At 39.2% G+C, this 22,644-nt stretch overlaps 2 protein-coding genes across 2 annotated transcripts; both read right to left on the bottom strand.

Annotated features, from left to right (window-relative positions):
• Positions 1-1,111: 1,111 nt before the first annotated feature.
• LOC137611782 (sodium- and chloride-dependent GABA transporter 3-like) lies at positions 1,112-9,737 on the bottom strand. Its single transcript, XM_068339877.1, has 14 exons — positions 9,557-9,737; positions 9,300-9,434; positions 8,909-9,046; positions 8,191-8,278; positions 7,732-7,864; positions 7,496-7,630; positions 5,916-6,019; positions 5,675-5,799; positions 5,443-5,555; positions 5,224-5,361; positions 5,013-5,115; positions 2,976-3,076; positions 2,710-2,877; positions 1,112-1,141 (listed from the first exon to the last, which is right to left on the bottom strand). The coding sequence occupies exons 1-14, from the start codon at positions 9,735-9,737 to the stop codon at positions 1,112-1,114; spliced, it is 1,692 nt and encodes a 563-aa protein (XP_068195978.1).
• Positions 9,738-14,421: 4,684 nt separating this feature from the next.
• LOC137612038 (sodium- and chloride-dependent GABA transporter 3-like) lies at positions 14,422-21,465 on the bottom strand. Its single transcript, XM_068340342.1, has 14 exons — positions 21,330-21,465; positions 21,099-21,233; positions 20,878-21,015; positions 19,703-19,790; positions 19,308-19,440; positions 19,080-19,214; positions 18,723-18,826; positions 18,403-18,527; positions 17,654-17,766; positions 17,435-17,572; positions 17,247-17,349; positions 16,933-17,033; positions 16,074-16,241; positions 14,422-14,656 (listed from the first exon to the last, which is right to left on the bottom strand). Exons 1-14 carry the CDS (start codon positions 21,463-21,465, stop codon positions 14,549-14,551), a joined length of 1,725 nt encoding a protein of 574 aa, XP_068196443.1. The 3' UTR covers positions 14,422-14,548.
• Between the last annotated feature and the right edge of the window lie 1,179 nt (positions 21,466-22,644).

The following is a 22,644-nucleotide window of genomic DNA, read 5'->3' as shown; positions in this document are numbered from 1 at the left end:
CTCACACATGCCCTACTTGATATTTGTCAACTATTTCAGAATCTCTGGCTTATGGTAATGCAATGATTCATGATGAAATTGCTGAACACATTACAGAAGATTTAAACACAAACTTTATTACTACAGTATTCATCAGCTTTTGCAATCGTTAGACTGTTTTGCAACCTGTAGACAAATTATGACAGAACCACTCTTAGATTGTACAGTACAGCATTACAATAGTATAGTTGAAATATCTTCTTAATTTGAATTTGTAGATCACATTAAATTGTCAGTTACAAATCCAATCCCTCCTCTGCCATTTTTCTCCTGCCAGCGTGGATCTTCACCAGGATGACAAAGAACAGACAAACGCTGAAACAAATGAGAGAAGAGAAAGTTTCAACTCCGGCATAATTATTGTAATTTAGAGCCGTTGGCATCTGGCCTATCTCTCTCTCTCTCTCTCTCTCTCTCTCTCTCTCTCTCTCTCTCTCTCTCTCTCTCTCTCTCTCTCTCTCTCTCTCTCTCTCTCTCTCTCTCTCTCTCTCTCTCTCTCTCTCTCTCTCTCTCTCTCTCTCTCTCTCTCTCTCTCTCTCTCTCTCTCTCTCTCTCTCTCTCTCTCTCTCTCTCTCTCTCTCTCTCTCTCTCTCTCTCTCTCTCTCTCTCTCTCTCTCTCTCTCTCTCTCTCTCTCTCTCTCTCTCTCTCTCTCTCTCTCTCTCTCTCTCTCTCTCTCTCTCTCTCTCTCTCTCTCTCTCTCTCTCTCTCTCTCTCTCTCTCTCTTTTACTTGACCTATCTCTTTCCCCAATGTATTTCTCTTTCCCAACCAACAGGTCAAGGCGGATGACCGCCCTCCAGAGCCTGGGTCCTACCTGGAGTTTCTTCCTCAATGAGGGAGTTTTTCCCCGCCACCGTCACTTATGCTTGCTCTGGAGGACATTGTTGGCTTTCTATCTGTAAAGCGCTTTGAAGTGTCTTTAGATGTGATTAAGCACTATATAAATAAAAATTGATTGAGATGAAGTTGATTGAATAGCAAGGTTTGTTTGCATTACATTACATACATACATTGTTAGTTGTAATATAACATTTTCCATCAAAACTTGCGGAGATAATAATTATTAATATTCTTAAGAAAAGTAGGACACATGCCCTGGATCCTGGAGATCAAAATAAAGAGAAGTGCTCTCACGAAAGTTAATATTGGTACTATTTTACATGTTAAATAGTATGAATATTAAGAACTGTGAAGATATTCATTACATTTATAATCATAAACACCAATTACCAGGAAACGTGTACACGGTTGATGCGACACTCCTACATAGTCCAAAGTAGCCCTGTTCCTTCTACTCTGGGCATTGGGACTGTTACGCCCACCCAGGTCTGGCTTTTGTTAAATGGCCCAACAGCCAGTCTCTTCCATTGAGACACACCCTGGATATATCTCCCAGGTCACACCATCAACAATCCCTCATCACCATCCCATCTGTGGTCCAGCCTGTTCAAGGTACGGATGTCAAGATTAGGAACTTCCAAAAAGCCAACAGGGAGAACTTCACTCAACATGTCAACAGGGTAACTACTAGTCAACGAACCCCGTGCTCCAACAACTTGAATGAAGCAAATCAGTCATACTGCAAGATGGTTTAGACTGCTGCTAAAATGAATGTGAAGACCGACTTTGTGGAAACACTGAAGCACAGAACATCGAGGACAGGAACAAAGCAGCAGTCAAGCTCTATAGTACAAAAAACACAGGCAAAGGTGGACAAAAACAGAGACCAAGATTCTCAGTGTGCTTCTCTTCTGATCTTACTTTCCATGTTAAACAAGCAGACAATCTGTACGATCTCAGAATCACCAAGGCTGGGCAATTTGTTTTGTCTTCCCCCGATGACCATTAGGATCCTCCAAAGACAATGTAGTAACTTTGGGCAGTACTTTGGGGAAACCTTGCCCCCTCATGATTTCCTCGATCTTACTCAAGCAAAGCTCCTAGAGCAGTGGTTCTTAACCTGGGATCAATCAAACCCCAGGGGTTCGGTGAGTCAGTCTCGGGGGTTCGGCGGAGACGGAGGTCAAGACAAAACACCCAACAGGATGTGTCGGGTGCTTTTGTCAAACATACATGAATCACTGTGTACGTGTGACACATCGTGTCAATTCATGATGACATCACTGGCTGCAGGTGATCACACTATATTGATTAGCCTACCTGTGTTACCTGGGATTTTGCGCACTCAGTAGTCGATTTATGCCTGTCATGATGGTACGTCATGTTATTGCTTTCTTATTATTTTAATTCATAGTAACTATGTTGAGCAAAAAAAAGTGGTCGGACGAATATGTGCAACATGAATTTACATGTACTGTATAACGGAACGTGATGGGAGTCAGCGTTCTGCATGATTTGCAATGTCACGTTTAGCAACTCTATCCTGTTGCTGTGTTCAGTTCCTGAGCAAGTATCCAAAACGGTTGGGACTTTCACTACAATGGAGATCATTGTTCTCGGATGATTGTCTATGTTGTTGATGTGAATATGCATACGGGTGAATAAAGAAAGGTTAAAAAAAATTAAAACATAGCTGCTATTTATCACTCAGAAACCTCTTGTTATGAAAAATTTGGGACTAGTTCATTTGTACAGGCCTGTCTGATTCATTGTAGGCCTTTCCCTCTTCTTCCCCAGGATGCTTTCGCACCACTTAGAGTAAATACTGACCTGTCTAAATGTTCCTGGTGTGAAACAGATCTGTCCAGCTGCCCACAATGGAACGATGAGGACAGATGAGAGTGTCATGCTCCACCCCAGTGCGTACGCCCAGTCTGGGTAAATGTAGTCATTTATCACAAGGTGTTGGTAGTTAACCAGATACAGGATGAACGAAATCTGTGAAGGTTTTTCAAACCATAGTTTAAAATGAACATTGATTCGATTATATTCTTCTTTTTCTGTAAATGATAGAAACGATAACTGTCATGGCTCACCACTGAAAGCACAGGAATTACATATTTCCAGCAGAGTTTGAAAAAAACAGAAGGTCTGTGTTTCGTCATGTCCTGAATAATATCAGAAAAGTGGTCGGCACCTAAAGAGAACAAAGGTCCAAATTACTGTCAAAATCTCAATAGGTATTGATCATTTAGGGCTGTCTCTAGACCAAACAACATCGCTGGTCTCACCACAGTTTTGTACACCTTTCCTTTCATTTTAGCTGAAACTCTTCTATCACACATCACACCTGACACTTTCCTCCACCCGTTCCATCCTGCCTGGACACGCTTCTTCACCTCTTTTCCACACTCTCCATTTTTCTGGACTGTTGACCCTAAGTACTTAAAATCCTCCACCTTCTTGATCTCTTCTCCCTGTAACCTCACTCTTCCACTTGGGTCCCTCTCATTCACATGTACTCTGTCTTACTGCGGCTAACCTTCATTCCTCTCCTTTCCAGGACAAACCTCCACCTCTCTAGCTTCTCCTTCACCTGTTCCCTGCTCTCACTGCAGATCACAATGTCATCTGCAAACATCATAGTCCATGGAGGTTCCTGTCTAACCTCATCTGTCAGCCTGTCCATCACCATAGCGAACAAGAAGGGGCTCAGAGCTGATCCCTGATTCAGTTTCACCTCCACCTTGAACTCCTCTGTCACACCTACACACACCTCACCACTGTCTTACAGTCCTCATACATGTCCTGCACCGCTCTAACATACTTCTCTGCCACTCCAGACTTCCTCATACAATACCACAGTTCCTCTCTGGGCACCCTGTCATAAGCTTTCTCCAGATCTACAAAAACACAATGCAGCTCCCTCTGGCCTTCTCTGTTCTTCTCTATCAACATCCTCAAAGCAAATACTGCATCTGTAGTACTCTTTTTTGGCATGAAACCATACTGCTGCTCACAAATACTCACTTCTGTCTAGCTTCCACTACTCTCTCCCATAACTTCATTGTATGGCTCATCAGCTTTATTCCTCTGTAGTTGCCACAACTCTGCACATCTCCCTTGTTCTTAAAAATGGGCACCAGCACACTTCTCCTCCATTCCTCAGGCATCTTCTCACTATCTAAGATCCTGTTGAACAACCCAGTCAGAAACTCTACCGCCACCTCTCCTAGACCCTTCCATACCTCTACAGGTATATCATCAGGACCGACTGCCTTTCCACTCTTCATCCTCTTCAGTGCCCTCCTCACTTCATCCTGACTAATCTTTGCTACTTCCTGGTCCACAACAGTCACCTCTTCTAGTCTTTGTTCTCTCTCATTTTCCACGTTCATCAACTCTTCAAAGTACTCTTTCCATCTTCCCATCACACTACTGGCACTGGTCAATAGACTTCCATCCCTATCCTTAATCACTCTAACCTGTTGCACGTCCTTCCCATCTTTGTCTCTCTGTCTTGCCAACCTGTATAGATCAGTCTGTCCCTCCTTACTGTCCAACCTAGCATACAAGTCATCATAAGCCCCTTGTTTGGCCTTTGCTACCTCTACCTTCACCTTACGCTGCATCTCCCTGTACTCCTGTCTACTCTCCTCAGTCCTCTCAGTGTCCCACTTCCTCTTAGCTAACCTCTTTCTCTGTATACACTCCTGTACCTCCTCATTCCACCACCAAGTCTCCTTATCTACTTGCCTTCCAGATGACACACCAGGTACTCTCCTACCTGTCTCCCTGATCACATTAGCTGTAGTTGTCCAGTCATCTGGAGGCACCTCCTGACCACCCAGAGCCTGTCTGAACTCCTTCCTAAAAGTCCTGCAACACTCTTCCTTTTTCAGCTTCCACCATTTCGTCTTCTGCTCTGCCTTTGTCCTCTTCATCTTCCTCACCACCAGAGTCATCCTACACACCACCATCCTATGCTGTTTGGCTACACTCTCCCCTACCACTACTTTGCAGTCACTGATCTCCTTCAGGTTACACCGTCTACACAAAACATAGTTATAGTGCAATTTACAAAAATATTTTAATCCAGTATTCTCAATAATACTGCTTTTAAATGCACTTACCAAAAATCCAGCCCACAGCTAAACATTCACTAAGAGCCATGAAATTAGCACAGGCTCTGGTAGCACCATAGAATTCAATGAGTTGGAAAATATAGATTCCTCCCTAAAATAGACAGATATTGTGAAAGAAATGGAAAGTTTTGAATACAATTATCAGATGAAATGTTTTCATCGTCTCTAATTTGTAATATATAAGGCTTTATTTTTTCACCTCAGTAGTCAAAGTAAGCTGTAAGAGGTAGAAGCATGAACAGCTGACCAGGACAAAGATCTCATGCTTCACTGGTACGCGAAACAACTTTGGAAATAAGTCTGTCACCGTTGAGATGATGCTCTCCACTGTTACAAACTGGGAGATAAATATAAAATCAACCTTTTTTCGTTGTTATAGGTAAAAAAATTTCTTGGGGAATGTGATAAACATTATTACATGTGAGTCAACAGTCAATAGAATCAGCATCAGGAAGAAGCAAACAGTCCAGAACTGTGGTAAAGGCATTAAAGCCGTTGCCTGAGGATAAGCGATGAAGGCCAGACCTGGACCTGTGAAGGGAATGAAGAGAGGGCTGGTGTTGTTATACCAAATAACTACTTATGTTAAACATTTAATTCAGGTTAATTAGCAAAGATATTCATCATTGAATTCTTCAAACATACTGCACCTGACTCAGTCACGGTGTCAACAGAAACACCCTGCTCCTGAGCCATGAACCCAAGAACAGAGAAGACAACAAAGCCAGCTAGAAAACTGGTTCCACTGTTCAGTAAACAGATCCAGAAACAGTCCCTGGAGGTAAACGCAACATCAGCAGAAGCTTAATAATAAACATTATAGTTGCTTATTTTAATTATTTAATTCAACTGACATCAAACTCTTTGTAATATCTGTCTTGTGTTATTTACTTGTAACAGTTGTTGTTGTACTCATTGTAGCTTCCCAAGACATTTAATGATCCCGCAGTCAGACTGTAGGAGAAAAGTATTTGGGATCCTGCCTCAATCCAGACCTGTGGTATATAAGAAGAAGCATTATGTATTGAGATAGGAGTGCTGCTCATTCAAGTATGAGTCAGGCAAATCAAACCCAGAGCTGTTTAAATCAATCCACTGGACTTTAAGAAAGGTCCTTGAAGACGTTTCACCTCTCGTCCAAGAGGCTTCTTCAGTTCTAGTGGTGGTAGGTCTTGTCCCCGCTTGTTAAACCGTTGAGGTGTGGCCAGTGCTATTCATATTCCAAAGACCATTGTCGGAACCCAATGGCTCCTCAACAATAGTTAATGGGGATGCCAGCGGGTGTCAAAAGGGGACGTTCATAGTGGATGTGGTAGGTTATGGAGAGCCAGTTGAGCTGTTGTAGGACATGTGTGATGTGGTTGATGGAGGGAGTGTGAGTGATGATTAGGGCAGCTGAGTTTATGAGTTTTTTGAGGGAGATCAAACAGAAGGGAGTAACAGTAGTCCAGACGGGAGGTGAAAGGATGTGCGCAAGGATGGTGATGGAGACGATGGATGTTGTGAAGGAGGAAGTAGGCAGCATGAATGACATAGTTAATGTGGGGGGGTTAAGAAGAGGGTGCTGTCAAGGATGTCACCCACACTCTTGACCTGAGGGGAGGGCGAGATTAGAGGTGTCATCCGTGAGAACGGAGAAGTTATGGATTTTATTCAGAGTTGATTTTGTTCCAGTGAGAAAAAGTTCTGTTTCATTACAAATGAGTTGGAGGAAATTTGAGGTGAACCAGAATTTTGTTTCAAGAAGACAGTTTACAAGGGAGGAGTGTTGGAGTGTAGTATTGGGTTTGATGGATAGGTAGAATTGGGTGTCATCAACATAGCAGTGAAAGTGAATGTGGTGTTTACAGAAAATATGTCTAAGTGGACGAAAGAAGATGATGTTCAGGAGTGTGTTGTGGGACATTGTGTCAAATGCTGTACTAAGATCATGCAGGAGGAGGATGGACACTGAACCAGAGTCAGTAGAGAGGAGGAGGAAATTAGTGACTTAGATGATGGCAGTCTCAGTGCCTTGAAGGGAATGGATCCAGACCACTATTCTTTATAAAGAGTTTTAGAGAAGTGGGTGTGAAGTTGAGCTGCAATTGTTTTTGCTAGGATGTTTGATGCGAAAACATGGGAAATAGGGAAAAAGTTAATAGTATGTAAAATAGGGTGTGACTGCACCTACCGACATAAAATCCATGCCAGCATTTCACATTTACATTCATTCATTCATTCATTTTCATCAACCACCTCGTCCACTGTTACACGGCGTGGGGTTGCTGGAGCCTATCCCAGCGGACTCGGGGCCAGAGGCGGGGAACACTGGGCGTGACGCTGAGGCGCCGCAGAGCCGCATGAATCACACAAACACGCAAACACATGTTCACACCTACGGACAATTGAGACCAGGTAAATCACCTGAAGTGAATGTTACCTGTATTTATCCAAATAATTAAAAAGTGTGGCCTAAATTAACAATCCACCTCAAGGTCAGCCAGGCGGTTTATGTCTGGATACAGGTAGTAGTAGATCCCTTCAGAAGCTCCAGGTAGAGTCAAGCCTCTAACGAGTAGAATCAGGAGCATCAGGTAGGGGAACGTGGCTGTGAAATATGCCGCCTAGACTGAAAAGGAAATTGTTAAAGAAAAGGCAGTCACTGTCCGAGATATACAGTAATACGGTATATCACAAATAAAACTTTAAAATGTTTCTACAGGACCTTTCCAGAGGATCTGACTCCTTTCCAGATACTGAAGTAACAAAAGATCCAAGCGACCAGAAGACACAAGGCCAGCTCCCATCTGACACTGCCCAGCTCCTCAATGCCTCCAGACATACCCAGCATCCTCCGTCTGAGGAGAGGGAGGTTTAACAGGTACAACTGAAAGATTGCATCCAGTTTCATTGAACTTTAATGCTCTCAGAACTTATTTGGTGCCTCTTGCACATTATTATATGGAATATCTTAATTTTAGATATTCTTTTTGTTTTCTTGAACAAATTTCTTTGGACTCTTTCCAAGCTCTAGAGATTCCTGTCAGTGGAGGACATCTACTTTTGGAAGGTGTAGGTCTACTAAGAACCAGAACAATTAAGAACCAGAAAGAACTAGAAGAACAGATGTGTCTCCTGCGTGGACATGAAATCATTGATGAGAATAAACAGAAGTTAGACTCACTCCCAGAACTCTGTCGCTGCAGAAGTTCCTTTGGTCTGATTTGCAGTCACATTAGATGAATGAAATGTCTGGAGATCCAGACAGTCAGCTGGTTTGAGGAACAAACAGGTTTCAGTCAGGATTAGTTGAGTGGAGGTGAAGAGTAACTATTTGTCTGTCAAATGGCCTGGTGACTAAATATCTGCAATGAGGAAATCATTAAATTCTTTTAGTGAAAGGAGTCATTAGCTAAAATTGATTTGCAAATATGAATTATAGAATTTTAATGAATTTGGTGATTATGATAATCACCATTTCTGAGTTCTTGTTAACTCTGAAGGAATGAATTCCTGATTATGAAAGTACTGGAAATATTTTATATATATATATATATATATATATATATATATATATATATATATATATATATATATATATACTGTATATATAATTGATTAATCCCAAAAGGGAAATTAGTGGCACACTCTAGTTAATCAAAACACATGCATAGATATTAGTGTGTACAGGCCCTGAACACACACACAAGGGGCCTGTAGGCATGTAGCGGGAGGTACAGTGGCAGGCAGCTCCTTCTTGGTGCGCCCAATGAGCAACCTGTCCTGCCTCATCATGAAAGGCGAGAACAACCGATCACTCTGTTTTGAGAAATTTGTATCAGTTAAACCATTTTGAAACTGTTTTGCACCAACAACTTGAAGTAAACTCTTTCAAGTCTTACCTGTATTCCAGGTGTTGTCACAGGTGGCCCAGGCGATCTGGGATCTGAACGAGAATGCCAGGTAGAAGAGAGCCCAGGCTTCAATTATGACATAGGGGACTGTCCAGAACTCCATGACCAGCTGTCCAATTCCAAGTCCTGTTGTGTTTTTGATCACAATATATTTTAAAAAAACCTAGGTACCAACCAACCAACCAACCAACCATTGTTATTTAAAATGTTTGAATAGTTTTAATATGTGTTTTTATATATGTTTCATGCAGACATAAATTATGATTCAAATTATTTTCAGTCGTTGCGTTTTACACTTATCTATGAACACTTTATTTGGCTTGTATACTCCTTTTCAGCCACCTTCTGCCTATTTCAACTTTAACTTTGATCAACTCACCCTTTGCCAGTGGACACAACTTGGTCCAGCAGGTGATGAATCCTTCCTGCGTGTACTGACCAATTGAGATCTCCAGTAGGAACAACGGTATCCCAGTAAATACAGCTAACAGACCATATGGCACCAGAAAGGCACCTATAAGTGAATGTAAATCATACATCATGTACCACCATGGTAATAACAGACAACATAATACTTTTCTACTTTCACATGAAAAAATGATCCAACTCTATGAAAAACTATTTTCTAAAATTCACCTCCACCATTCTTGTAGCAGAGGTAAGGAAATCTCCACACGTTCCCCAAACCAACGACATTCCCTGCAACAACCAGGATATATTCTCTTTTACTGGCCCACTGTCCTCTGTCTTCATCACTTCTCCGTTTTTCCCTCTTTCGTCTTGGTCTATCCATCCCAGCTTCATGATTGTTATCCATTGTCTGTTTTTGTTATGCAAGATATTTCTTGTTCGAGTGAGTGCTCATAAGGTTACAATGTCCTGCCCTATTATTCATATTTATTTACATATAAAACCAGTTTCATAATTGTTTCGTTGACCTATGTTAGTTGACACAGGTTTCTATAGTAACCAATTATGGCCAATTAAGTTTGTTTAATGTGACTCATTCAGAGAGGTTATTTCTGTAAGACTGTAAGGGAAGCTCAACTTTTACTAAAATGTCAAAAATTTAGTGATCAAACATGTAGTTGTGTTAAAAATCCATGATCTACAAAATGTAATAGAACCTTGTTTGTCTCTAAAATGAGTTTGTTCAGAATCAGATACTTCTAGAACTACAAGAAGAATTGAACTTTACTGATTATTAAGTGATCGACCAGCAAACACCGCTTGCTAATTACGTAAACTGGAACTTTAATTGCATGTATTTTTCTTTAGTGACCACATTCTGACCTCAAGGCAATCACATGCTCTGGGTTTCAGTGCTATTTTTACTTTTCAAACCCTGAAGCAAGTCAGTTTATTTCTGACCAAACATCCTGGAGTGATATTGTAATAAAAAGGCATTTGAAATTTTTTTTTGTCAGTTTATGTTTGAATTGCTGTCAAATTAGGGAAATGCAGAACACCGCACAAGCAATTAATGACGGAAGCTTTGTGCTGTTTGCATTGTGATGAATGTTACTGAGACGTAAGGCTGTCTCGTCTCTGCTGCTTCAGAGAGGATTTGAATTTACCAGCTGGTCCGAGCTTACACCACCATACTTACATGCTTCAGAGCATGCCAATAACAATTTTATTTGAGAGTAAAACAACACAGTACAGAATATTGTCTGATTTCCCCCCCAAAAAATCACTTAATCACAAAAATTATCATTGCTAAATACACCTACCTTGGAAGAATGTGATTTTTGATTATGTCTTCATCATGAAATTAAAAATTTGAAATTCTGGCAGTTAAAATAAAATATGTCAAGAAAGACTATTTTGAAAAACTTTTTTTGTTGCATTACGCGTTTCTACATGTCAAAACATATTTGTAACTGGTCTTTGGAGAGGATGCTTTGGTCACACCTCACAGGTTTGATGATGGTGCTGCCTTGAACAGGTCTCAGTAAAATCAGTAGCAAAATGTAGAAGAAGTCACAACATCACTGAGTGGAAACAGGAATTAATATACATTATCACCACAATGTCTTCCAAATTTCTCTGTAAATTGATAAAGCCATGACAAATGTGTTGTAAAAATGATTTTTATTGTTACAGTGGTTCAGTGACAGCGGATGTTTTATGTGCGATCAAATAGGAAGCTTGTATTAAGAGATTTTCCTAACCCACATTTGGACGTAATTCACATATACAGTGCTGCACAACTCTGACTAAAATGTGTCAAATTTACATTTCTATAATCTGTACGTGCTTCTGAGGAGCTTTTAAACACAAACAATGGTATGATTTTTAACAATGTATGTATAATTAATTTCAGACAACTAGTAACACTAATCCCCATATTGCTCTTGTGGCACACTCTCACAATTTATTGTTTTTCTTTGTGAATCTAATTAACTTCATTACAGCCAGAAAAAACTGTTCAGTTGTATCTGGTTAGGAACCTTAGACTCTGCTTCCATCTAGTGTGTACTGCAATCCAATGCATTGAACAGACAGAATGACTGAAAAGTGAGACCGGAGATGATAAAGAGGACACTTCCTTTTCCTGATACTCCTTTATGACTTAGTTTAGGTGTGGTGTTACCTTCCTTAGGATACTATATGTTCAAATTGTGGATGTCTGTGTGGGTTCTCTCTGGGTTCTCCGGCTTCGTCCAAACTCCAAAAACATGCACCTTAGGTGAACTGATCATTCCAAATTGTCCTTAGGTGTGTGTGTGTGTGTGTGTGTGTGTGTGTGTGTGTGCGTGCGTGCGTGCGTGCGTGCGTGCGTGTGTGTGTGTTAGTGGTTGTCTGTCATTCATGGGGCTCTGCAGGTCACTAGCGTCGTGTTCGGAGTGTCCCCCGCCTCTCACTTGCAAGTCAGCTGGTATTGACTCCAGGATTCTGTGGTAAACTGAACAAGCACAACACAATGCAATTTTACAATACACAGTGTTACAATGTTTCAGTACACAGTGTTACAATGTTACAGTACACAGTGTTACAATATGATATGTTACAGTGTTACAGTATATGTTACAATGTTACAGTACACAGTGTTACAATGTTACAGTACACAGTGTTACAATATGATATGTTACAGTGTTACAGTATGATATGTTACAATGTTACAGTACACAGTGTTACAATGTTACAGTACACAGTGTTACAGTATGATTTGTTACAATGTTACAGTACACAGTGTTACAATGTTACAGTACACAGTGTTACAATGTTACAGTACAGTGTTACAATGTTACAGTACACAGTGTTACAGTATGATTTGTTACAATGTTACAGTACACAGTGTTACAATGTTACAGTACACAGTGTTACAATATGATATGTTACAGTGTTACAGTATGATATGTTACAATGTTACAGTACACAGTGTTACAATGTTACAGTACAGTGTTACAATGTTACAGTACACAGTGTTACAGTATGATTTGTTACAATGTTACAGTACACAGTGTTACAATGTTACAGTACACAGTGTTACAATGTTACAGTACACAGTGTTACAGTATGATTTGTTACAATGTTACAGTACACAGTGTTACAATGTTACAGTACACAGTGTTACAATGTTACAGTACACGGTGTTACAGTATGTGTGAGGTTCAAACAACCTAGAACATTTAAAACACACTCACAAAAAGGAGAAGACAACAGTTATATTTTTACTCGCGAGGAGAACGGACAAAGATGCGACCAGTTACAGATCCCTACCCCATTCTCAACATGCCTCTTCCGAAACCTCTTTTTATTTCAGTTGGGCAGTCCCTGTTTACAATGTGTCCTAAAGGGTGGGGGACAAAATATCAGCAATGCACCATGTATGGTATACTGTCACAGGAGTAAAACCCTTTTCTTTATACGGTATGGTCTTATTTTCAGCAGGTCAAGGTTTACATCTTAAACTAGTCGTCAGCTGCTACCTCAGCTGTGATCTTTTTGACCCCTACCTAAACATAACTCAGGGCATAGCAAGACACTCACACACAAAACCTTTATTGGTTCAAAAATGAGAACGAGTAAATATGGTATAACATATATACCATAATCTAACAGTATGATATGTTACAATGTTACAGTACACAGTGTTACAGTATGATACGTTACAATGTTACAGTACACAGTGTTACAATGTTACAGTACACAGTGTTACAGTATGATATGTTACAATGTTACAGTACACAGTGTTACAATGTTACAGTACACAGTGTTACAGTATGATACGTTACAATGTTACAGTACACAGTGTTACAATGTTACAGTACACAGTGTTACAGTATGATACGTTACAATGTTACAGTACACAGTGTTACAATGTTACAGTACACAGTGTTACAATGTTACAGTACACAATGTTACAATGTTACAAGACACAATGTGACATTGTGTCTTATAACATTGAGAGTCAGGGCAGCTTTCTTCAATTTGGTTTATAACTGTAGACCCGTGCACACATATCGATCAATAGTTAGTTGGACATTGAGTACTTCCTTGTAATTGTAGTTTTGTTGTTGGTACAAGTAAATGTATAATACATTGCATTGAATAGGTGTGTGTGCAAATATTGCACTTTTTTTTTATTCCCAATGGAATTTCAGTAGTGGGACTAGCTAGACTGTGGAGAGTTCTTGTCTGTCTATGGATGAATGCAGGTCTGTGGATGGAGCAGGTGGCCTTGAACTATTATTCTGATAATATATTTCATATTTGTTTCATCATAAATATTAAACCAATTCTAGTATTGAATCTTTTACCTTTCCGTTGTCAGTGACGAGGAATTTATGAAAGAGCTGCTAATCCAGACAAATTTTGAAAGTAGACATTTTAATTTGTCTTGTAATTATAATTTTGTGTGTTTTGTTGATTTGATGGCTGGTTCCAAACCAGCCATGTAGTTGTTGTGTTTGTTATTATCATTCCTCCAGGTCATAGTTAAACTTGATGGTTGAATTTGAAGAAACTGGACCAGTTTCTAACAGAAGTCCATTTCCTTCAGATTCAAACACCAAAGATTAGTCATTCAGCCTCTGCTGTTGATGATTTTTGTATGTGTATCTATTTTATTCTGTCTTACTCACCAGGGCTTTTTTTTTTAAGTGTGTTTATTTTATGGGCTTCACTTACCTGGTTCCAGGTTCCTGTCTTCTGCTATTTCATCAAACAGCATTACAATATCATTGGTTTGTCTTACACTCATCACTGGGTAGTTCAGCTTCCTTAGTGGTGATAGATCTCTTGGTAATTACAGTCTCCAATACTCTCAACTTATTCCTCGTGTTTTCTCATCATACTTCCAGCTGACCTTAAAGGTCCCCTGTCATTTGAACTGACACCTCTCCAGCCACCAGTTCACAGCCCATACCTTGGTCCACGTTGGACTTGCACTGGCCACCCTACTTCCACCCCTAATATTCTCTTTAGTGGAGGTAATAATTCATGGGATAACAGACTTTATTGCAGATTTGAACAAAAGCTTTATAATCATCCATCACCTTAGTCAATTTCATGAGATTTAGAAGAATTCAGAGACATAATCACTTTATTTCCCAGAGGTCTGCATGCATACAACAACATAGCTAGACTGATTATGTTTTGTGAATTTGACTGCATGTCACACTAACTTGTGACTGCAGATGATGTCAGTTCTGCAGTCATTTCCTCCTCTCCTGTGTCTTTCCTCTGCCAAGCCGGATCTTCAGCAGGACAACAAAGGATAGACCAACGCTGGAACAAACAAACAAAAAAAATGTGATAATACATTAATACATTCATCCCATGTACAGCATGTACTGATAGAGATGCTGCAAAAGTTGCTCTGCAGTTTTCTGACATGAACAGAAAAGAAAGATTTTTTTAAATTCATCTTTTATTGTATTGCAACTTTCTATTCGAATGCAGGTATACATGAGGGAAAATGTTGCTGATATTTTGGTGACGATTCCAATTGATTGAAGTTGTAGTAAATGTTAAATGTTAAATGTTTAATTTGTAGAGACTGGACTGTAGTTTTTGGTTTAATGATTTTTCCCCTCTAAAATGCTTCTTCACATCTGACTGGTGGGGAGGGAGGATATCTTGTTAAACTCTTATGATGTCACTGACAAAATGATGATCATAAAGGTCACATGTTAATGGTTGAGTCATTAATATTTTAGTATTATTGTAAGATGTTACATTTGTAGAAGACAAACATTGGTTTGGTTTGTTGGCCTAATGGGGTATCATTAGTATTATTTTCAGTTTGACTGTTAATAACACTAATAAATAGCCTTTAGCCATGTCTTTTGACTCTGAAAGTGTGCAAGAGGTTGATTGGCAGACATAGAGTCATGGTGATAATCCTGAAAGTCTACATGGATGAATTTCCCAGAATTCCAATGGGTCTTTGAATTCATGGTAAATCTCACGCATATGTAACATTTACTGGACCTTCATTTGTATAAACTTTATTAGCTTCACTGAAAATATAAATATTTTTCTTGCTGGCAACACATATTTTTTGAAATAATGTCATTGCAGAGATTGATCTTAAAACACCGTAGTATGTATGCGAAGGCACTAGTTTGTTTTGTATTGTTTCAACATTGCAGAATAAAATTACAACAATGGTTCAGCAAATTCATATTGGGGCAAGAAGTCAGTAGAGTCTAGGGCAAAACTTGGACAGGCCAGCATTATATATTTTTTTTTGCTCCATACTAATTATTTGTGATGTGAGATTTTGCCCATTTCGCACAACAATATGTCATATAAATGGAAGACCAAAACAAAATCTTTCTGTTTTGGGGTGAAATGTTCTATGTGTAGATGACCCCATAGTCTTTACACAGATCGACCAAAACGGGGGACATTTTGGGGGAATTTTTACAGTCTTTGGGTCAGTTAATCTACCTGTAGCATCATGAGGCTGAGTGTAGTTAAATGTTCTATGTCTCCAGGTGATAATCTTCTTGTTACGGCTGCAGCTCTGGTCGTATTGTTTTCTGTTTCATCTCTTTCTGAGCGACTTGTCCAGATGTGGCTGCACGCCTCTTAGCCGGTTGTAGTGAAATCTGGAGACTGTTTAGGAAGCTTTTGTGTGTATTCCTTCAATGTATTTACCAATTGCAGTGGCATTAAATTGTACGGAATGAATCCTGACCTGCTTGAAGGTTCCTGGTGTCAAACACATCAGTCCAGCTGCCCACAGCGGCACCATGAGAACAGTGGAGAAGGTCATGGTCCATCCCAGTGCGTACGCCCAGTCAGGGTAAACGTAGTCATTGATCATGAGGTGTTTGTAATCAACCAGATAGAGGATGAAGGAAACCTGTCAAGATGTTTTTTTCTTCTTGTTAAAAATAATGTGTGAACTTCATACATACATACATTTGACTACAGACTGTTGGTGACACACCAGTCAGAGTCACCAGAACCAAACACCAGCCTGTTCAGACAGTAACTAGTATTAATCAGTTCCCTCTGGTATGTTTCCAAATATATTTGCTGTAAAACAAAGACAATTCTGAGCAAATATTATTTTTCGTCACTCAAAATATGCGTCACATTCGCCTAAAGCCAGAAAGAGCACTAGTCCAGTAACCAGGTAAAATAAATATTTATGCAGACATTTTTGTAAATATTTATTTTTCGCTGTTAAGGGAAATAAAAGCCCAAAGGCGATGTAAAGATGACTTTCTTTGTGTGCTCAATGGATAATTTAAGTTTGGATTTTTTTAATGAATTCTTTCAATGCAGCACGTTATTTCATTATTTTAAGAGTTCAAAATGTTCAAAACGTTTTCATTGCTTAAATAAAATGTGATTTTCGACCAGGTCCATAAGGCTATTTCAGTTTTAAAGGTTGCTGACCCATACGCTAGGTGGGGTTCAAGTAGGTCCTGGTAGATAGATGGGTCACTAAGCCTATTATGTGTGATACAGAATGAGTCCTGGTTCTTTATTATTATGTTTTTAAAAGAATTTAAAACTATATAACCATTAAGAGCTTTATTACTCACCAGTGACAAGAGAGGAATGATGAATTTCCAACACAGACTGAAGAAAACGGATGGTCTCTGTCCTGTCATGTCCTCAATGATGTTGGAGAAGCGATCAGCACCTGGTGATGAAGGGCAAAGTAGTGACAAAATTCTCAAATAGTAAAAGAATTGCATGGAGACGCGTTAAATTTAAGTTATCCACCAGATTATATTCCAACAGAGGTTTTCGTGGATGGAAACGGAGGATTCAAAAGCGGAGCAGAAACATCAACCATTCCACCTTCAAGTGATGGATTCTAAATATTTCTTCATAATCATTTAATTTCACTCACCAAAAATCCAGCCCACAGCCACACATTCACTAATAGCCATGACATTCATGCAGACTCTGGTGGCGCCATAGTATTCAATAAGTTGGAAGATGTATAGTCCTCCCTAAAGTAGAAAAATGTTTTAATATACATAATACATACATCTAAATGCTTTTTGTTAAATAGTTTTATTCAGACTTTTAATTCACCTCTGTAACCAAAGGAAGATGTAGGAGACAGAAGGATATACAGCTGATGAGGACAAAGATCTCGTGCTTCACTGGTGCACGGAGACATTTTGGAAACAAATCGCTCACTGAGGTGAAAATACTCTCCACCATCACAAACTGGTAAGACAGTGAAAAAAATCAATTTGTGAGTACATATCTATCGTTTATCAATAGAAAATGTAATACAATCACTATTACGTGTGTGTCCACAGTCAGTAGAATCAGCATCAGGAAGAAGCAGACGGTCCAGAACTGTGGTAAAGGCATCAGAGCCGTCGCCTGAGGGTAAGCGATGAAGGCCAGACCTGGGCCTGTGGAGGGAGCGTTTCTGACACTGTTAAACTATTTAGCTTCTGATGTGGAGAAATGAGTAGACGAACTATTATGTTCATGTTTGTGTGTTTGAACGTCATTGTTAGGGAACCATAGTGGACGGATGGCGATCTCATAAAAAGTTGACCCCCTTTTATGGGGTTAAACTATGAGAATGCAGGCAGACAAAAAAAAAACACACTTTTTTTTCTTCTTGTAATTATTGGCGGAAGTCACGGTCATTTAGAAAAATGTATGTTACGACTTGGATTCTTGATATTATGACAAATATTCCTCAGTGCAGATGAGATACTGCCAGCAGAAACTCAGGAAAAACAATTTGGAAAAATCCCTTTGATTGAAGGAAACAAACACAGGTATAAGAAATATACTGTACACCACACCAATAAAACACACCATTCAATGTAGTTCTCATACTAACGTGTATAAATATATAGAACTAAGGCTAAAATACTGGATTTAGTCATAAACATTTTCAAACTTAAATTCAGTGTGTCTATTAGTGTTATTATTCAGAAACACTAACAATTCATTAGTTGTCCTGTGTTTTGAAATATTAAGATATAAGAAGATATTTAACATATTTCAATTAAATTAAATTGAATCTACTGTACCTGACTCGGTCACAGTGTCCACACTAACACCCTGTTGGTGAGCCATGAACCCAAGAACAGAGAAGACGACAAATCCAGCAACAAAACTGGTTCCACTGTTCAGCAGACAGATCCAGAGACAGTCCCTGGAGGTCACACAGAGACAATATCCCCGTGTTGAATTTTTAAATTCAAATCCAAAAAACTTTATTAGTGAAATTGAAATAGAATCGACAACGTAAAAGTAAAGTTAACTGAAAATGGTACGTTATTTAGTTATTCCAAAGTAAATACTTTTAGAATCATCAACAAACATATTGTGATATTTTTCTAATGCGTACTTGTAACAGTTGTTGTTGTAGTCGTTATAGCTCCCCAGGACATTTAGTATCCCTGCAGTCAGACTGTAGGAGAAGAAAATTTGGGATCCTGCTTCTATCCAGACCTGTAATATAAGAGAAGTACTGAATTATAGTAATTGTAAAATGCATGATAAAAAGTTATTATTATACTATTATTATTATTATTATTATTATTATTATTATTATTATTATTATTATTCCTACAAGATCGAGCCAACAAATTAATGTTAATATTAATATTAATTTTCTAAATATAACCCATTGAAACAAAAATCCATGCCAGCCTTTTACATTTTATACATATTTAAATTTCTGTGAACCAGTTTAACAATCCACCTGAAGGTCAGCCAGGCGGTTTATGTCTGGATACAGGTAGTAGTAGATCCCTTCTGAAGCTCCAGGTAGAGTCAAGCCTCTAATGAGTAGAACCAGGAGCATCAGGTAGGGGAACGTGGCTGTGAAATACGCTGCCTTAATTGAAAAGGAAATTTAAAAAATTAGTTATCATTACGATTAAGAATAATAAGCTTCATTATCTAAAGATTCAATATGTTTCTCCAGGACCTTTCCAGAGGATCTGACTCCTTTCCAGATGCTGAAGTAGCAGAACACCCAGCAGACCAGAAGACACAAGGCCAGCTCCCATCGGACACTGCCCAGCTCCTCAATGCCTCCAGACATGCCCAGCATCCTCCGTCTGAGAAGATGGAGATTTAACAGGTACAACTGAAAGACTGCATCCCATTTCAATGAACTTATTTGGTGCTTCTTGAGCATTATCATGTAGAATTATATATTCATTTTATTGTTTTGGTTTCCTTCAACTAATTCCTCTGAACTCCAGAGATTCTGTCAGTGCAGCAGAACTTTTAGAAAGTTTCAATCTTCTAAAAACCAGAACACTTGAAAAATATTGAAATACATTATGATTGATGAGAATAAACAAAAGTTAGACTCACTCCCAGAACTCTACCGCTGCAGAAGTCCCTTTGGTCTGATTCGCAGTCACATGAGATGAATTAAACGTCTGAAGATCCAGACAGTCAGCTGGTTTGAGGAACAAACAGATTTCTTACTGAAATGAACAGTTCACGTAGAGTGAATAGGAGAGCTAGGATTAAAGCCATGCTGTGTTCCTGGTACGTCTTTCTGAACAGCACATCCTCCTTTCTGCATCCTTTTGCATACGCTGCCATCATTTAATCACAGACATGATTGTTGGCTTTGCAAACAGCAAAACAGGTTCAATGGGCAGACAGAATATTGATAAAAAAAACAAAGAAAATTAAATAGAGACATTAAAAAACACAAATTATCATGAGTTTGCTTCTTGGATGCGGATCAACAAACATTAACTCATCTTTATGTGCTACGAACATGAATTACAGTTAACTGGCGGTTTGCGTGAATGGAATTTCATTTAAATCAAATAAACAGGTATGGCTCACCAACATTAAAATCTTCTCAAATGGCTTTTGGAATTTTTAGTAACCCAGAGAAAAGTTTCAGTGTGAAACAACCACACAGATCGAAACTCATCACATTTGAGAAGACAGAAATAAAGTGTAAGATGTCGGTGCAAAAATGCCACTGTGTTGGATTTTTGTCCCTTAAGAACCAAAAAAAAAAAAAATTATTGATTTTATCATCAAGTAATCTCTGTGGCGGTCCCCAAACTGCGGCCCACGGGCCAGATGCGGCCCGCCTCCACATATTGGCACGACTCCATGAACAGTTCTATAAAAACACGCTGATTATTATCTATTTCATAAATAGAGTTACTTATTTCTTTTATAGAGTTATTATATTAATATTAATAGTGTTATTTCACTTAACTAGAGTGTGCTCGCAATTTCCCTTTGGGGATCAGAATAGTATATAAAAAAATTTAAAAATATTTATTTCATTTCATACTGTATTTTATTGACTATTTTTCTGTTTGGATCAAGGAAAGGGTTATTAATATTTGGTGATGTGTGGCTTTCTGAAAGAAAATAAATGTTTATATTTAGGCATCCCTGCAATTTTTTCAGTTTTTCTGTTACAACCTGACCCCAGCCCCCCCATCAGAGAGGGGAAAGGTTACGTGGCCCTTAAAGGAAAACGTTTGGAGACCCCCGCTTTAGAGTGTCACCTGTGTTCCAGGTGTTGTTGCAGGTGGCCCAGGGGAGCTGGGATCTGAATGAAAACAACAGGTAGAAGAGAGCCCAGGCTTCAATGGCGACGTAGGTGGTGTAAAAGAACAAAATGATCAGCTGTCCAACCCCGATACCTTTGACAGAAACACAGTTTCAATGACTGTCATGTGAACACTTTCTGTGTCACGTGAAAAACTTTTTTTTTCCACCTACGCACCCTTCGCCAGTGGACACAGCTTGGTCCAGCAGGTGATGAATCCTTCCTGGGTGTACTGACCCATGGAGATCTCCAGTAGGAACAGAGGTATCCCAGAAAATAAGGCTAACAGACCATATGGCACCAGAAAGGCACCTGTAGGTCAATAAAAGCCACACAGACATGTACAACCAGAGCCAAATCAAAATGACTGGACTCAATATAGAGGCTAAAAATAACTTTAATATTTACCTCCTCCGTTCTTGTAGCAGAGGTAAGGAAATCTCCACACGTTCCCCAAGCCGACGACATTTCCTGCAATAACCAGGACGTATTCTCTTTTACTGGCCCACTGTCCTCTGTCTTCATCACTCCTCCGTTTTTCCATCCTTTGTCTGTGTTGTCTGTTCATCTCAGCTCCAAAGTTTAACCGTTTGCTTCTGACCAAACTTTGTCTTTTACTTATTGCAACAATAATCCAGCCCACAGAATAATAGTGAGTCACCTTCACTTAAAAAAAACCCACACTTCCAGGCGTGAGTCGCCTCCCTTCGTGCCCGTGGCCGGGGATTTTATGACATAGTCACCAATCCTGTTTATAATTACCATTTCTTAGAGGAAAGAAGAATTAAATTCATATTTACTTTGTCATTGAGTTTGAAGCACACATAGTAAAATACAGGCTCCCCTGCAGTAAACCAATTCACACACATGCATACTTAAATAGGGGCCCAAATTTTAAAACCATTCCACTTCCTTCTTCACTTCATTTTACAAAAAAAAAAGCACTCTGTCTGCATTTTGGGATTTTCTTTTCTCAAAAGTTTGACCAGGAATATAAAAGTTTAGAAATTGTAGCTGGTTTCAATTAGCAGCATAAAAATGATCCGGGTCAAAAACGACGTATCAGGGGCCGTTTGATCCCAGAGGATCATGTTGAAGCCCAAGTGTTGGGTTAAATTTTATTGTCAGTACAGTACAAACAAAAAAGAGTTTGGAACCGAACCGCAGTAGATGTTCAAGTCCACACTGATGACAAGGCTGCAGAGAATATTAAGGCAACCGAATAAAGCCATACATTGGGAAATACCTCAAAAGCCAAAGGGTATATGGTAATCTACATGGAATAAATGTATTAATATATATGGAAGGCTGCAGAAAATACACGACGAGGTCAGCTAATGTACAGATTATATGTGTGAATAGATAAAACATGAATAGATGTGAATAGACTATATTTAACAGCAAAAAAGAGGCCGAAAACTAAAGATCCTCAGAAGTATAAATAAAAGACATTCAGCCAAGGGTTCCTCTTTTGTTTGCGTAACGTACCAATACCACCGACAACGGACTGACGTGTTCTGATTGTTTTAAAGAAGGATTCCTGCTCCCCTTCTGCTTTCACATTATAGATTGCCCCCCCCCCACCCTCTCTCTCTCTCTCACCTCACCATCAACAACTCTGGATGGAATGAGGCATCTTGAATTCTTCACAGATGTCCGTACCTTTTTTTTTTCTCCCCCCTCTCACTTCAATCAGGGGAGTGTGGACAGTTAATATACCTAT

The sequence above is a fragment of the Antennarius striatus genome, chromosome 18 (genome assembly GCF_040054535.1).
Source record: "Antennarius striatus isolate MH-2024 chromosome 18, ASM4005453v1, whole genome shotgun sequence".
Lineage (NCBI taxonomy): Eukaryota > Metazoa > Chordata > Actinopteri > Lophiiformes > Antennariidae > Antennarius > Antennarius striatus.
This window is presented reverse-complemented; position numbering and strand designations above follow the sequence as displayed.